Below are 17,155 nucleotides of genomic sequence, written 5' to 3'. Positions count from 1 at the left end.
AACGTTTCAGCATCACTGTGCCTTCTTCATGGTCATGTCATGAATGCTTGAACCAGGTTATGTAAACAAACACTGCAATTAGTGCAACCAATGACAATAGTGAGGGGGTGTGTCATAATTACTAGGGTGATAAGAATGAAAACATTTTTTACTGTTAAAAGACAATAGTTTAATATATTAGGCTATTGTTATCATATTGCAACATAATTAGATATTGTGCATAGTAATAGCATCAACATACATTATTATTTGATTTAATACACATATTTAATTGTTTCCATTTAATTTCATCTTTGTTACATGTCATCTTTTGGTTCAACAGTAATGCACAACAAGCATCATCAACAACGGCAATATCTTGGGTGCACGCTGATACGCTGTAGAGCACAGGAGGTTGGTGGCACCTTAATTGGAGAGGACAGGCACGTGGTAATGACTGGAACAGAATAGGTGGAATGGTATCAAATACATCAAGTGTCCATGCAATGTCCATGCTAAAGCAGGAGTCCTCTTTCTACCTCTATGTGAAACAACACAGCATTCAGTCTGGTTTAACCAGGCTAGATGCCCTACCGCTGGAGAAGACACTGTATTGCTGCTGGCCTAACAGCATGATTTATTAATATGGGGAGTTAAATTCAAAACCTCCGTAAACAATAAACTGTAATTGCAAAATAAATAGGGACCAGAATTTGATTTATTTAGAGAAATGATGATGATTCAGTCTGTATGGTAAACATTATTAGTGACTGTGTATTCCTCTTGCTTGGCAAATTATGCGTTTTTGCAAGGTTATTTTGAGATTCTCAATCCTTTGACGCACGAGGCAAGTCAAGGGATCCTGAATTCAACTCACTCACGCAACTGTCATGACTGTAGGCTATCTACAGAGTTTCTAACATACTGTATGTGATTGGCTCTTCATTGAGAAGTTGGCTGTATACTACCTCTCACAATATGATTAATTGTTTGTTTGATTAGCTGAGTGACTGACTGATCATGACTGGCCGACTGACTAACTGACTGATTGATTTACTGACCAATCAATCGATCTACCTGTTTGTCCAGGAACTCGCGTGCGTCCTTCTCGATGTGTCCCTCGTACAGGTTGGTGGTGAGGCTCATCAGACCCATCTTAGACAGGCCAAAGTCGGTCAGCTTGATGTGGCCCATAGAGGTGATCAGAAGACTGGTGGAAACAGGAACAACACATGGGCTGTTAGATATCAACTGCAAAGCAAACCCCAGGAACAGCCATTATTCCATTACAATGAGCCCGTCCTCCTATAGCTCCTCCCACCAGCCTCCACTGGTATGTATGACCAATAGGAGCCTGTAGGAGTTATAGGAGCCTGTATTCCTAGAACCTTTCCCCATACACACATTTTGGCTTAATATTGTTAGAGGATGTCCCAAATGGTCCTAAGAAATTACATGTATGGTGAATATTGTATAGTGTGAAAGCAACTTAAAACCTCCAATCCACCAGGGGATTGTCAGGGTGGCAGTGCAACCCACTCACTTGTCAGGCTTGAGGTCTCGGTGCACGATGCCATAGTTGTGTAGGTACTCCAGTGCCAGCACGGTCTCTGCAAAGTACATTTTGGTGAGTTCCACGGGCAGCGCCCCGATGTTCTTTAGCAGAGTGGCACAGTCTCCCCCTATAGGAACACAACATGGTTGGTTAGACATGGTCTCCCCCTATAGGAACACAACATGGTTAGTTAGACACGGTCTCCCCCTATAGGAACACAACATGGTTGGTTAGACACAGTCTCTCCCTATAGGAACACAACATGGTTGGTTAGACACAGTCTCCCCCTATAGGAACACAACATGGTTGGTTAGACACAGTCTCCCCCTATAGGAACACAACATGGTTGTTTAGACACGGTCTCCCCCTATAGGAACACAACATGGTTGGTTAGACACGGTCTCCCCCTATAGGAACACAACATGGTTGGTTAGACACGGTCTCCCCCTATAGGAACACAACATGGTTGGTTAGACACGGTCTCCCACTATAGGAACACAACATGGTTGGTTAGACACAGTCTCTCCCTATAGGAACACAACATGGTTGGTTAGACACAGTCTCCCCCTATAGGAACACAACATGGTTGGTTAGACACGGTCTCCCCCTATAGGAACACAACATGGTTGGTTAGACACGGTCTCTCCCTATAGGAACACAACATGGTTGGTTAGACATGGTCTCCACCTATAGGAACACAACATGGTTGGTTAGACATGGTCTCCCCCTATAGGAACACAACATGGTTGGTTATAGACACGGTCTCCCCCTATAGGAACACAACATGGTTGGTTATAGACACGGTCTCCCCCTATAGGAACACAACATGGTTGGTTAGACACAGTCTCCCCCTATAGGAACACAACATGGTTGGTTAGACACAGTCTCCCCCTATAGGAACACAACATGGTTGGTTAGACACGGTCTCCCCCTATAGGAACACAACATGGTTAGTTAGACACGGTCTCCCCCTATAGGAACACAACATGGTTGGTTAGACACAGTATCTCCCTATAGGAACACAACATGGTTGGTTAGACATGGTCTCCCCCTATAGGAACACAACATGGTTAGTTAGACACGGTCTCCCCCTATAGGAACACAACATGGTTGGTTAGACACGGTCTCCCCCTATAGGAACACAACATGGTTGGTTAGACACAGTCTCTCCCTATAGGAACACAACATGGTTGGTTAGACACAGTCTCCCCCTATAGGAACACAACATGGTTGGTTAGACACAGTCTCCCCCTATAGGAACACAACATGGTTGGTTAGACACGGTCTCCCCCTATAGGAACACAACATGGTTAGTTAGACACGGTCTCCCCCTATAGGAACACAACATGGTTGGTTAGACACAGTCTCTCCCTATAGGAACACAACATGGTTGGTTAGACACGGTCTCCCCCTATAGGAACACAACATGGTTGGTTAGACACGGTCTCCCCCTATAGGAACACAACATGGTTGGTTAGACACGGTCTCCCCCTATAGGAACACAACATGGTTGGTTAGACACGGTCTCCCACTATAGGAACACAACATGGTTGGTTAGACACAGTCTCTCCCTATAGGAACACAACATGGTTGGTTAGACACAGTCTCCCCCTATAGGAACACAACATGGTTGGTTAGACACGGTCTCCCCCTATAGGAACACAACATGGTTGGTTAGACACAGTCTCTCCCTATAGGAACACAACATGGTTGGTTAGACACGGTCTCCCCCTATAGGAACACAACATGGTTGGTTAGACATGGTCTCCACCTATAGGAACACAACATGGTTGGTTAGACATGGTCTCCCCCTATAGGAACACAACATGGTTGGTTATAGACACGGTCTCCCCCTATAGGAACACAACATGGTTGGTTAGACACAGTCTCCCCCTATAGGAACACAACATGGTTGGTTAGACACAGTCTCCCCCTATAGGAACACAACATGGTTGGTTAGACACAGTCTCCCCCTATAGGAACACAACATGGTTGGTTAGACACAGTCTCCCCCTATAGGAACACAACATGGTTGGTTAGACACAGTCTCCCCCTATAGGAACACAACATGGTTGGTTAGACACAGTCTCCCCCTATAGGAACACAACATGGTTGGTTAGACACAGTCTCCCCCTATAGGAACACAACATGGTTGGTTAGACACAGTCTCCCCCTATAGGAACACAACATGGTTGGTTAGACACAGTCTCCCACTATAGGAACACAACATGGTTAGTTAGACACAGTCTCCCCCTATAGGAACACAACATGGTTAGTTAGACACAGTCTCCCCCTATAGGAACACAACATGGTTGGTTAGACACAGTCTCCCCCTATAGGAACACAACATGGTTGGTTAGACACAGTCTCCCCCTATAGGAACACAACATGGTTGGTTAGACACAGTCTCTCCCTATAGGAACACAACATGGTTGGTTAGACACGGTCTCCCCCTATAGGAACACAACATGGTTGGTTAGACACAGTCTCCCCCTATAGGAACACAACATGGTTGGTTAGACACAGTCTCTCCCTATAGGAACACAACATGGTTAGTTAGACACGGTCTCCCCCTATAGGAACACAACATGGTTGGTTAGACACAGTCTCTCCCTATAGGAACACAACATGGTTGGTTAGACACAGTCTCCCCCTATAGGAACACAACATGGTTGGTTAGACACAGTCTCCCCCTATAGGAACACAACATGGTTGGTTAGACACAGTCTCCCCCTATAGGAACACAACATGGTTGGTTAGACATGGATTATGCCTCGGTTCTCTACCCTGCTCCTAAAGAATGGACTTGTACACACTTTCTGTCATGGATTCAAACAATGGTGGGGACTTCATTGACCTACAGACAGAGCTTATACCACAACAACGCTGTTCAATTTACGACGGGCAATGTGCAAGTGCGCACTTCTGTACCCTTTGGGAAGAGAATGGGGCACAGCCTGAGAGTCAGTCTGAAGGGGTTAAAGGATTTCACAGTGTCGGTCGGCCCTATCTGTCGTCGTTTCTCTCGGGTTGTTTTTCCCCTTCTCCTTGGCCTGGTAAACCTATGTTTGGCAGAGTCCCATCTGACTCACACACTACTCTTCATGCCTGGCTGTGTCTGTAGGCTGACTTTGAACACTAACAATCAGGAGAAAAGCAATCTGCTTTCTGCTATATAGTTGGGTTGAGTATGTTGAGTTGCCCTCGAGCACCTAACACGCATTAAGGAAGATCGTTTGGCTAGGGCTGCTGTGGGAAGTGACCCCGTTTTACTTTCTACAACTGAATTGACTATGGTAAAATAACAACTTGACAGTTATTTGAATCTCTGGCCCTCGGTCAATCCCCTATATAGATAGGATAGATGTTTTTAGGTTTCCACCAGTGGTGTTAGTTAGACACAGTCCCAACCAGAAGCCATGGATTACAGGCAACATTCGAACTGAGCTAAAGGTTAGAGCTGCCGCATTCAAGGTGCTGGACTCTACCTCGGAAGCTTTTAAGAAATCCTGCTATGCCTTCCGACAAACCCTCAAACAGGCAAAGCGCTGATATAGGGCTAAGATTGAATCGTACTTTACCGGCTCTGACGCTCGTCTTATGTGGCAGGGCTTGCAAACTATTACAGACTACAAAGGGAAGCACAGCCGCGAGCTGCCCAGTGACACGAGCCTGCCAGTCGAGCTAAATCACTTCTATGCTCGCTTTGAGGCAAGCAACACTGAGGCATGCATGAGAGCATAAGCTGTTCCAGACGACTGTGTGATCACGCTCTCCGTAAACGACGTGAGTAAGACATTTAAACAGGTCAACATTCACAAGGCCGCGGGCCAGATGGATTACCAGGACGTGTTCTCCTGGCATGTGCTGACCAACTGGCAGGTGTCTTCACTGACATGTCCCTGATTGAGTCTGTAATACTGTTAGAGGAATTCTAAATTCCTATATGTTTTGTAGCCAAAACCAAATTCACACTCTCTCTATTTCATAATAAGTTGTAAGTTTATCATTTATGCATGAAATAGATCGAGACCAGTCTTAAAAGTCAGGTAACAGCGTTTAATTCAAGAGAGTACTCACCCAAAATACAAAGAACATTACATTTTAAAGAGAGAAGATAAAAGTGACGTCATCAGTTTCTCACACTCTCTCCAATCCACACAATAGCGCAGTGTCCTCAGGTCTGGAAATTGTCTTCTACTCCCCTCATAAAACAAACATTCCAATCTGTCTAAAAAGATATACTCTTCTTCACTAATGGATCATAAAACAAACGTTTTTATCTGTCTAAAGAGATATGCCATCCCTCTCCCTTAAACCCGCAAGGTACAGACAATTAATTTGTTTTACTTACATTTTCAGTCCTAGTTTAACCAAGAACCCATACATTTCATACCATAACATAATAGTATTAAAATAAATTGTTCTAATTTAAATGTATACATAATTAATCATTTCAACTATAATTTCCTCCAACAAATACCAACATGTTTCAAGCAGACCAAGAACACAAAGGCAACCTGCCTAAATGACTACAGACCTGTAGCACTCACGTCTGTAACCATGAAATGCTTTGAAAGGCTGGACAAAAGGAACACCTATGTGAGAATGCTATTCATTGACTTCAGCTCAGCGTTCAACAACATAGCACCCTCAAAGCTAATCACTAAGCTAAGGATCCTGGGACTAAACACCTCCCTCTGCAACTAGATCCTGGACTTCCTGACAGGCCGCCCCCAGGTGGTGAGGGTAGGTAGCAACACATCCACCACGCTGATCCTCAACACTGGAGCCCCTCAGGGGTGCGTGCTCAGTCGCCTCCTGTGCTCCCTGTTCACCCACGACTGTGTGGCAAGGCACGACTCCAACACCATCATTAAGTTTGCAGACAACACAACAGTGGTAGGCCTGATCACCGACAACAACGAGACATCCTATAAGGAGGAGGTCAGAGACCTGGCCGGATGGTGCCAAAAGAACAACCTATCACTCAACATAATCAAGACAAAGGAGATGATTGTGGACTACAGGAAAAGGAGTACCGAACACGCCCCCCATTCTCATCGACGGGGCTGCAGTCGAGCAGGTTGAGAGCTTCAAGTTCCTTGGTGTACACATCACCAACAAACTAGAATAGTCCAAACACACCAATACAGTCGTGAAGAGGGCACGACAAAGCCTATTCTCCCTCAGGAAACTAAAAAGATTTGGCATGGGTCCTCAGATCCTCAAAAGGTTCTACAGCTGCAACATCGAGAGCATCCTGGTTGCATCACTGCCTGGTATGGCAACTGCTCGGCCTCCGACCGCAAGGCACTACAAAGGGTAGTGCGTACAGCCCAGTACATCACTGGGGCTAAGCTGCCTGCCATCCAGGACCTCTACACCAGGCGGTGTCAGAGGAAGGCCAAAAAAATGGTCATAGACCACAGCCACCCCAGTCATAGAATGTTCTCTCTACTACCGCATGGCAAGCGGTACCGGAGCGCCAAGTCTAGGACCAAAAGGCTTCTCAACAGCTTTTACCCCCAAGCCATAAGACTCCTGAACAGGTAATCAAATGGCTACCCGGACTATTTGCATTGTCCCGCCCCCACCCCAACCCTTCTTTTACGCTGCTGCTAGGCTCTGTTATTCATATATGCATAGTCCCTTTAACTATACATTCATGTACACACTACCTCAATTAGCCTGGCTAACCGGTTTCTGCGCACATTGGCGCAGAATTGTAATTGTGTCCCGCCACCCACCACCCGCCAACCCTTCTTTTACGCTACTGCTACTCTCTGTTTATCATATATTGATAGTCACTTTAACCATACCTACATGTACATACTACCTCAATCAGCCCGACTAACTGGTGCCTGTATATAGCCTCGCTACTGTTATTTTTCACTGTCTTTTCACTGTTGTTTTTACTTCTTTACTTTTCTATTGTTCACCTAATAGCAATTTTTACTTAAAAATCGCACTGTTGGTTAGAGCCTGTAAGTTAGAATTTCACTGTAAGGTCTACATCTGCTGTATTCGGCGCACGTGACAAATAAGAGTTGATTTGATTTGTCTGGTGGCACTTTAAATGAGGAGGACGGGCTCATAGTAATGTTTGGAATGGAATGGTATCACACACATCAAACATGTGGTTTTCCATGCGTTTGATACCATTCCATTTACATCACTCCATCCATTATTATGAGCTGCTCTCCCCGCTGGTTTCCACCATAGTGATTTCACCTAGCCAGTACTATCAGATACCATGAAGGGCAAATGAACAAGGGCAGAAGGGAGAGTACTACTTTCCAGAATGAGAATGAAATCCAACCGGGTTTCCTGAGAAACTCTCTCACCTCAAAGGAAGTGAACAAGATCAGAACGGAGAGAACTTTGAAAGAGCAAGGTGTAAGATATGTGAAGTTTCTTGGGACACCCTATGAAGCCTTTATTGTAATTCCATTAAAGTAGTACAGTTTACTCAGAAACCCACTGACCTTCAACATACTCCATGACCATGCAGAGGTGCCTGCGAGTCTCGAAGGAGCAGAACATGGAGACCACGAAGGGGTTCTCAGCGAAGGTCAGGATGTCTCTCTCTACGAAGGCCTGCTGGATCTGGTTCCTCAAGATCAGGTTCTGCTTGTTGATCTTCTTCATGGCAAAACGCTGACGAGTCTCCCTGTGACGTACCAGGTACACCGCACTGACGGGGGAGGGAAGGAGGAGGAAGAAGGAGGGAGGGAAGAGAGGTGAATGGACAAGGAGGGAGGAGGGGAGAGAGGGGGAGGAGGGAGATTGGTAAAGGGTTGAGGTGCAAGAAGCCAAGGGTATGGTTGTGGTAAAATGAAATGGTCAGAGAAATCTACCTGGAGCCTCATGTCTTTGAATGAATGTGAGGACTTTGTGATGTACATGAAATGCATAGTCATTCATATTGCTTTGACCAGACTCTACTCACCCATATGCTCCGTTGCTGATCAGCTTGATGGTTTGAAAGTCTTCTTCACTTGGCGGCTTCATGGCTTTCATCTTCCCCTACATAAACAAGCAGGCAAGCTCAGTCCAACTGAAGCTAGATACTATTTGAAGAGAGATGTGGTGTGTCTGTGAGTGTATTTCTCATTAGAAATGGAGGGTCCTCACCTCTGATCTGGTGTGTCTGTGAGTGTATTTATGATTAGAAATGGAGGGTCCTCACCTCTGATCTGGTGTGTCTGTGAGTGTATTTATCATTAGAAATGGAGGGTCCTCACCTCTGATCTGGTGTGTCTGTGAGTGTATTTCTCATTAGAGATGGAGGGTCTTCACCTCTGATTTGGTTGTCTGTGAGTGTATTTATCATTAGATATGGAGGGTCCTCACCTCTGCAGAATCGTCTGGCTCTGGGGTGTGGGGACCTTCACTGTCATAGTAGTTGTCCATGCTCACAATGTCTGGACAAAAACACATGATTTAACACTCAATACAGTATCTGGTGTGTACTGTTGCAGATCAATAGCATTGTGTGTACATACAGTGCCTTCAGAAAGTGACTTATTCCACATTTCGTTGTGTTACAGCCTGAGCAATGCAATGGAAATTCACTTTAAAGAGGGTTGTTTGGGTTTTTCGCTACAATAACAAAATCACTTTGACATGTGAGTCACTCTGGATAAGGGGGAGAGTGCTGAACAAATAAATGAAAATGTGTTAAAGGCCCAGTGCAGTCAAATACGGGATTTCCATGTTTTATATATACATTGCCTTTGGAAAGTATTCAGTCCCTTTGACTTTTTCCACATTTTGTTACGTTACAGCCTTATTCTAAAATGGATTAAATAAATGTTTTCCCTCATCAATATACACACAATACCCCATAATGACAAAGCGAAAACAGGTTTTTAGACATTTTTGCAAATGTAATAAAAACAAAAAAACAGAAATACCTTCTTTACATAAGTATTCAGACCCTTTGCTATGAGACTCAAAATTGAGCTCAGGTGCATTCTGTTTTCATTCATCATCCTTGAGATATTTTTACAACTTGATTGGAGTCCGCCTGTGGTAAATTCAATTGATTGGACATGATTTGGAAAAGCACACACCTGTCTATATAAGGTCTCACAGCATGTCAGAGCAAAAAACAAGCCATGAGGTCAAAGGAATTGTTCATAGAGCTCCGAGACAGGATTGTGTTAAGGCACAGATCTGGGAAAGGGTACCAAAAAATGTCTGCAGCATTGAGTGTCCCCAAAAACCCAGTGGCCTCCATCATTCTTGAATGGAAAAAGTTTGGAACCACCAAGACTCTTCCTGAAACTGTCCGCCTGACCAAACTGAGCAATCAGGGGAGAAGGGCCTTGGTCAGAGAGGTGACCAAGAACCCAATGGTCACTCTGAAAGAGCTCCAGAATTCCTCTGTGGAGATGAGAGAACCTTCCAGGACAACCATCTCTGCAGCACTCCACCAATAAGGTATTTATTGTAGAGTGGCCAGATGGAAGCCACGACTCAGTAAATGGCACATAACAGCCCGCTTGGAATTTGCCAAAAGGCACCTAAAGGACTCAAACCATGAGAAACAAGATTCTCTGGTGTGATGAAACCAAGATTGAACTGTAGGGAAACCTGGCAGGGAAACCTGGCACCATCCCTATGTAACAGATGTGAAACGGCTAGCTTAGTTATTCGCGCCCGGGTATGGGCGAGGGGACGGTTTAAAATTATACTGTTACACCTACAGTGAAGCATGGTGGTGGCAGCATCATGCTGTGGGGATTTTTTTTTAGCGGCAGGGACTGGGAGACTAGTCAGGATCGAGGCAAAGATGAACAGAGCAAAGTACAGAGAGATCCTTGATGAAAACCTGCTCCAGAGTGCTCAGGACCTCAGACTGGGGCGAAGGTCTCTGAATGTCCTTGATGAGAGGCCCAGACAGAAAATCTCTGGAGAGACCTGAAAATAGCTGTGCAGCAATGCTCCCCATCCAACCTGACAGAGCTTGAGAGGATCTGCAGAGAAGAATGGGATAAGCTCCTCAAATAGAGGTTTGCCAAGCTTGTAGCGTTATACCTAAGAAGACTCGAGGCTGTAATCACTGCCAAAGGTGCTTCAACAAAGCACTGAGTAAAGGGTCTGAATACTTACAGTATGTACAATACCGTTCAAAAGTTTGGGGTCACTTAGAAATGTCCTTGTTTTTGAAAGAAAAGCTATTTTTTTGTCCATTAAAATAACATCAAATTGATCAGAAATACAGTGTAGACTTTTTTAATTATGTAATTGACTTGTAGCTGGGAATTGCAGATTTTTAAATGGAATATCTACATAGATCTTCAGTTTCTTGGCAATTTCTCGCATGGAATAGCCTTCATTTCTCAGAACAAGAATAGACTGACGAGTTTCAGAAGATAGACTTTGTTTCTGGTCATTTTGAGCAAATGCTGATGCTCCAGATACTCAACTAGTCTAAACAAGGCCAGTTTTATTGCTTCCTTAATCAGCACAACAGTTTTCAGCTGTGCTAAAATAATTGCAAAAGGGTTTTCTAATGATCAATTAGCCTTTTAAAATTCTAAACTTGGATTAACTAACACAACGTGCCATTGAACACGGTTGCTGATAATGGGCCTCTGTACGCATATGTAGATATTCCATAAAAAAATCTGCCGTTTCCAGCTACAACAGTCAATTTCATAATTAAAAATGTCTCCACGTATTTCTGATTAATTTTATATTATTTTAATGGGCAATTATGGGATTTTCTATCAAAAACAAGGACATTTCTAAGTTTTCATTTCTAAGTTTTCATTTCATACTTTTGAACATTAGTGTACATGTGATATTTCAGTTTTTATTGTTAAATACATTTGCAAAAAAATATTAAAAAACTGTTTTTGCTTTTCCATTATGGGCTACTGTGTGTAGAATGATAAGGGGAAAAAACAATTTAATACATTTTAGAATAAGACTGTAACATAACAAAATGTGGAAAAAGTCAAGGGGTCTGAATACTTTCCAAAGCACTATATATATTTCCACACTATGAAGTTGGAGAAAAAGTTAGTGTTAGAGCTGTTTGAAACGACCGCCTGAAATTTCTGACTGTTTTGGTAGGATGGAGCCGGTAAATGAGTTAATAGACCAATAACAGCTCATTTTCAGTTTTCCCCTCCCCACTCAGACCACTTCCAGACGGTGCTCTTTGCGAAGAATAATTATTTTTAAAATAATTTTAATTGAAAACAATCACAGTAAGGTACTTTCTGTCACCAGAAATGATTTGATATTGAGATAAAAATGGCTGCATTGCACCTTTAAGTAAGCATCTCGTTAATTTGAATTAGATGTCACATAAAGTGATGTGAAAATAATATATCTTCTTGTCACCTTGGTAACAACATTTCTAAAAACAAAATGGTTGTGTTTGGAGAACCGAGAGAGGGAGGGAAGACGAGAGTGTGTGTGTGAGAGAGAGAAAGAGAGATGAAGCTGTGAATATTTGTGTGGGTGAAAAACAGAAAGGTGCTAAACCAAGAGGTGGTTTGTAAAAAGTGTCACATTGTGACAACCCACTAAAACCCAAACTCATATTTCTTCAACCAGACTGAAGGTAGCTGACAAAGAGGAGCCAGTCGGATTCTGAATAGTCTTTCTAACACATTTACATTGAGTAGTTTAATGAACAGCTTGTGATGGATTTGCCACTGTGAGAAGTGGAGCTGGACGGAACTGAAGGAGTCAGAGAAGGAGTTTGGGGGCTGCTGTAGATTAATGACAGTGAGTGCAGTGCTGCGACCGGCTTCATAATCAGTAAAGGGAGTTCTCTCTGCGTCTCAATAATGTCTACATGTAGCCTGGTCCCAGGTCTGTTTGTGCTGTCTTGCCAAGGTTCAGTGTGACAATGCCAAGAGCTGGGACCAGGCTAGCTGACAGGTGGATCCCTGCCCACATGCTACAATGCCAAGATGCTGTTGTTTTTCTCATGCCAAAATGTATTGTTTTTTCTAAGGTTATTTCTGCTAGCTTTATAGTTAATTACCTATAATAAACACCCGAGGGGAGTGTGGCTGTCAAAATGTGGGTAGAGAAATCTCAACCATCAATCTTTCATTTTCTCTTGTTTGGCTTCTACAGGTACATGATGCCCTAAATCTGTCTCTTTCTGTTTCCGTCTACTGTCTCCCCCCCATCCCAACCTCCACACGGTCGCAGGTCAGTCCCAGCTGCCTGCATGTCTCTTTTTATTCCTCTCATCCCTCTCTTCCTTACTGTCTTCTTCATTAAATCTCCCCTCTACTCCTCTCTCCTACATCTCTCTCACCCTCCAGAGGGTGCTTGGTCTGTCCCAGCCATCTGAATCTGTCTATTTCTGTTCCTCTCTTCTCTCTCCTCCTCCCTCTCATCCTTCTCTCTCACCCTCCAGAGGGTCCCTGGTCTGTCCCAGCCTTCAATCTGTCTCTTTCCATTCATCTCTTCCTCTCTCTCTCCTCCTCCCTCTCATCCTTCTCTCTCACCCTCCAGAGGGTCCCTGGTCTGTTCCAACCCTCAATTTCTCTTTCCGTTCCTCTCTTCCCTCTCATTCTCCCCCTCCCTTACTCACCCTCTAGTCTAGGGGTATTAAACTCTTACCCAACGAGGTCCGGAGCCTGCTGGTTTTCCATTCTCCCTGATAATTAATTCCACCCACCTGGTGTCCCAGGTCTAAATCAGTCCCTGATTGGAGGAGAAGAAAGGAATAAAGCCAAGTGGTTCCAGAGTTGAGGGCTCTAGAGTGTCCTGACGTAACAAGGAGTATCCATCTTCATTAAATGTGTGTGTGTCTCACCCTCCAGAGGGTCCCGGGTCAGACCCAGCTGGCTGATGATGTAGCGAGGGATGTCCGTCTTCATCAGGTGTCCCTCCTTGGCGTGGTCCTCCGCTGCCTCCAGCAGGTGATAGAACTCCTCTGGGTTGAACTCCTACAGAGAGGAACCAAATACAAAGTTACACAAAAGCTGCCAGTCTGCCACATAAACTTGATGTAGTATTGACTTTTCTGGATTGAACTCCTGTACATGAAGGGGAGGGGGGACAATATATATATATATATTTACCTTTATTTAACTAGGCAAGTCAGTTAAGAACAAATTCTTATTTTCAATGACAGCCTAGGAACAGTGGGTTAACTGCCTTGTTCAGGGGCAGAACGACATATTTTTTTTACCTTGTCAGCTCAGAGATTCGATCCAGCAACCTTTCGGTTACTTGTCCAACACTCAAACCACTAGGCTACCCTGCCGCCGGTATTGAGAAGAGGGGGGACAATATTGACAGTACTGTCTGTGGTATTGAGAGGAGGGGGGACAATATTGACAGTACTGTCAGTGGTATTGAGAGGAGGGGGGACAATATTGACAGTACTGTCTGTGGTATTGAGAGGAGGAGGGGCAATATTGACAGTACTGTCTGTGGTATTGAGAGGAGGGGGGACAATATTGACAGTACTGTCTGTGGTATTGAGAAGAGGGGGGACAATATTGACAGTACTGTCTGTGGTATTGAGAAGAGGGGGGACAATATTGACAGTACTGTCTGTGGTATTGAGAAGAGGGGGGACAATATTGACAGTACTGTCTGTGGTATTGAGAAGAGGGGGGACAATATAGAGTGTAACAGACTAAATCTGCCACATCGACTGCCATTGTGTATGGTATTCTGTGTGCTGTTTTGAGTTTAACTGGGGAATCCTACAGGCTGAAATAAGGAGCTAATAAACTGCTGGGTACTAACATGGTCATAACTTTGAATTGCTGCTCCAATAAGCCCTACAGCTGATTAACATAGCCTTTTATTCTGTCCTCTGGGCATCTCTTTCATTCACCCTTTGTGGAGGGATATAACACTGTTATTAGAAACCAGAGCACCTGGGGCTGGGAGGGGAAGGTCATTTCCTGGTTTCAGTGTCCCGATGATCAACTGTTCCCTGGCCTTGCCAACTAAGATACAGATGAGAGGAGTGAACCATAGAAATAGAAGGAATAGAATAGATTATATTTCTTTGAGTAAATTTACAAAGTTCCCTGGATTGCCAACTATGATGAGTGGAGTGATCATAGATTAGAGACACAATATAAGACTAATATAAATCTTGTACTTGATTCTGTGGGAGTGAAACTCTCTGCACAGAGTTCTGCTCTGCTCTATGTACCTCTATGTGGGATAATGTTCTTCCACCATGGCTCTGACATTTCACCAAATCAGAGGAGACTGTGACTAGAATGCCAAATGAACTGAACCCCCCCTCTCTATCCCCTCCAATTCACGTTCTCTCTCCTCTCTCCCTCCACCTTTCCCTACCTCTTTCATTCTCCTCTCTCTCTCCATCTCTCTCCTCTGCATTTTCCTTTGTCTCTCCCTCCATCCTTCCCTCCATCTTTCCTTCTCTCGCTTTCTCTCTCCCCCTCCATTTCACTTTCTCTCTCCCCCTCCATTTCACTTTCTCTCTCCCCCCTCCATTTCACTTTCTCTCTCCCCCTCCATTTCACTTTCTCTCTCCCCCCTCCATTTCACTTTCTCTCTCCCCCCTCCATTTCACTTTCTCTCTTCATCCAACCTTGTCTACCTCTTCCCTCTCACTCTCTCTCTCATATAACTGACACAAGCAGAAGCATCCAGCCTGACCCTATCGACCTCTTCCGCTGGTCGCCCTGGCAACGGGAAGATGAGACGCAACAGCAGAAGGAGGTGGGACCAAGCGTTTGACAGGCAGGGGAAGCCATCAATCAGAGTGTGTAAATCCAGGGACACTCCAGTGACTTATGTACATATAGCTTTGAATGTCAACTGGACAGTTGGAGGAGTTCATTTCAATTGTCATTGAATGAGGTGTTGGCCCATGGCAGCAGTGTATGTGGGTGGATGTTTTACAGTTAGGAAAATATCCTTAGGCATTTAACTTAATGCTGTGTATGTAATGACTCATATAAAGACATCTTTGACCTATATCTATGAAAACAAGGGATGTGTTTTGGTTAAATACACCACACAATCTGTCATAAAGTTAGCCTCTAGTATCGTTGATTTAGCTACAGGGAAAAATGAGAGAGGGAGACAGATTAAAGGGGATGAACAGCATGTGTCCCAAATGGCATCCTATTCCCTACATGGTGCACTACCTTTGATCAGAGCCCTATGGGGGCCTGGTCCAAAAGTAGTGCACTGTATAGGGAATAGGGTGCCATTTGGGACCATAGAGTTCTGGTCTAAAGTAGTGCACTATATAGGGAATAGGGTGCCATTTGGGACCATAGAGTTCTGGTCTAAAGTAGTGCATTATATTGGGAATAGGGTGCCATTTGGAATAGTAGGCAAAACAAACATATTTTTCACGATTATAGCTATATTATCAAAATCAATAAACCAAAGCACGTTTTGGGGTTCATTCATTAGTTTTTAGGTGATTAAGTAGAATCCTGTTGAAAAATGATGCGGAAAGTATCATTTACATTCCTAAAACATAAGTTGAAAATGTTACTGTTCCTGCTACCTATTGTTGATTATGAATTTGTTTTTAAATGTCCAAATTCATAATCAATATGCTGAAATATGTTGTGATATTTTGAAGGCCAAAAATAAACATTACTCCCTACACATACATATGTCACACTTGTGTTCAGATTAGTTCTATTTAGCTAAATAAGTTGCTTATAAACTGCACACACACCAACATTTACCAAGCAGCCACTCTACACTTTGATTGGCTTGTTCTACTGTAATCAAAAGCTAGCGCAAATGAATCACATCACTATTGTCTATAAAGATCAATGGAACTGGGACAATAACCGGGGTGACGTGTACCGTTTGCCCTCATCTAAAAGATAAAACCACAGCTAACTTGGGTAAACTACATATACCTGTCGATAGATGAGAACCTGTAGTAGCCATTTCTCAACTCATCTCGTTGTGTCACGTTTACAGTAGATGGCCAATACGAAAAGGAAACAACACCTTTTTGACTGGAACATTTCAACGAATCATCACCTCACAGGTAGACCTACAAACTGACAGGGGTTTCATTTCAGTGCCAGCTTGACTGTCAAATACGTGGATTTGTTTGTGGCCAGCAACTTTTTTTTAAAGCAAAATCAATTTAGTATAATCTTGATATTAACATCACCAATCTGAGGTAAAAAGATGTTCGTGTGTTGAAAATTCAAGCTTGTACAAGGTAGTTAACACACTTTCCAAATTAGGGGAATTAGCGCAATATGAAATAATTTTATATGACAAAATAATTATACATCAATTAAGGGATTATAGTACAGCATATATTGCCCACTCACAAGCTATTGCAACAATTCCACATATTTCTAACTCAATGATCTATTTAGAGAGTGAACTGCTCTGAAACCCATTTGAACCAGGTGCTCTAGAATAGAGTCTCCAGAGTGTCTGAGCCGCAGCCTGAACATTCAACGTCCCTATAATAGACCTGTAATAGAGCTCACCAGACATTCCAGAAGCCGGGCGGGACGAGATATGATGATGAAGAGCTTTTTGACCAGCTCAGTGACGAAGGTCAACTCAGAGCTCTCAGAACGCTCATAGGCCTGAGGGAGAGAGACAGAGAGAGAGAGAGAGAGAGAGAGAGAGAGAGAGAGAGGGCTT

General features: G+C 43.7%; 1 protein-coding gene across 2 annotated transcripts in view; it reads right to left on the bottom strand.

Moving 5' to 3' along the window:
* Window positions 1-17,155, bottom strand: part of LOC110513948 (microtubule-associated serine/threonine-protein kinase 1) — an 82,625-nt gene that overhangs the window by 14,189 nt on the left and 51,281 nt on the right. For both annotated transcript variants that reach the window (XM_036949265.1, XM_036949266.1), the window contains 7 exons: window positions 16,996-17,097; window positions 13,335-13,467; window positions 8,891-8,961; window positions 8,487-8,563; window positions 8,023-8,231; window positions 1,523-1,661; window positions 1,057-1,189 (listed from right to left, as the gene is read on the bottom strand). In XM_036949265.1, the coding sequence (XP_036805160.1) occupies window positions 1,057-1,189; window positions 1,523-1,661; window positions 8,023-8,231; window positions 8,487-8,563; window positions 8,891-8,961; window positions 13,335-13,467; window positions 16,996-17,097 (864 nt within the window). The remainder of the gene's footprint in view (window positions 1-1,056; window positions 1,190-1,522; window positions 1,662-8,022; window positions 8,232-8,486; window positions 8,564-8,890; window positions 8,962-13,334; window positions 13,468-16,995; window positions 17,098-17,155) is intronic.

This window comes from Oncorhynchus mykiss, chromosome 17, assembly GCF_013265735.2.
Source record: "Oncorhynchus mykiss isolate Arlee chromosome 17, USDA_OmykA_1.1, whole genome shotgun sequence".
Taxonomy (NCBI): Eukaryota; Metazoa; Chordata; class Actinopteri; order Salmoniformes; family Salmonidae; genus Oncorhynchus; species Oncorhynchus mykiss.
Note: the sequence above shows the minus strand (reverse complement) of the source record. Positions and strands in the feature narration are given on the sequence as shown.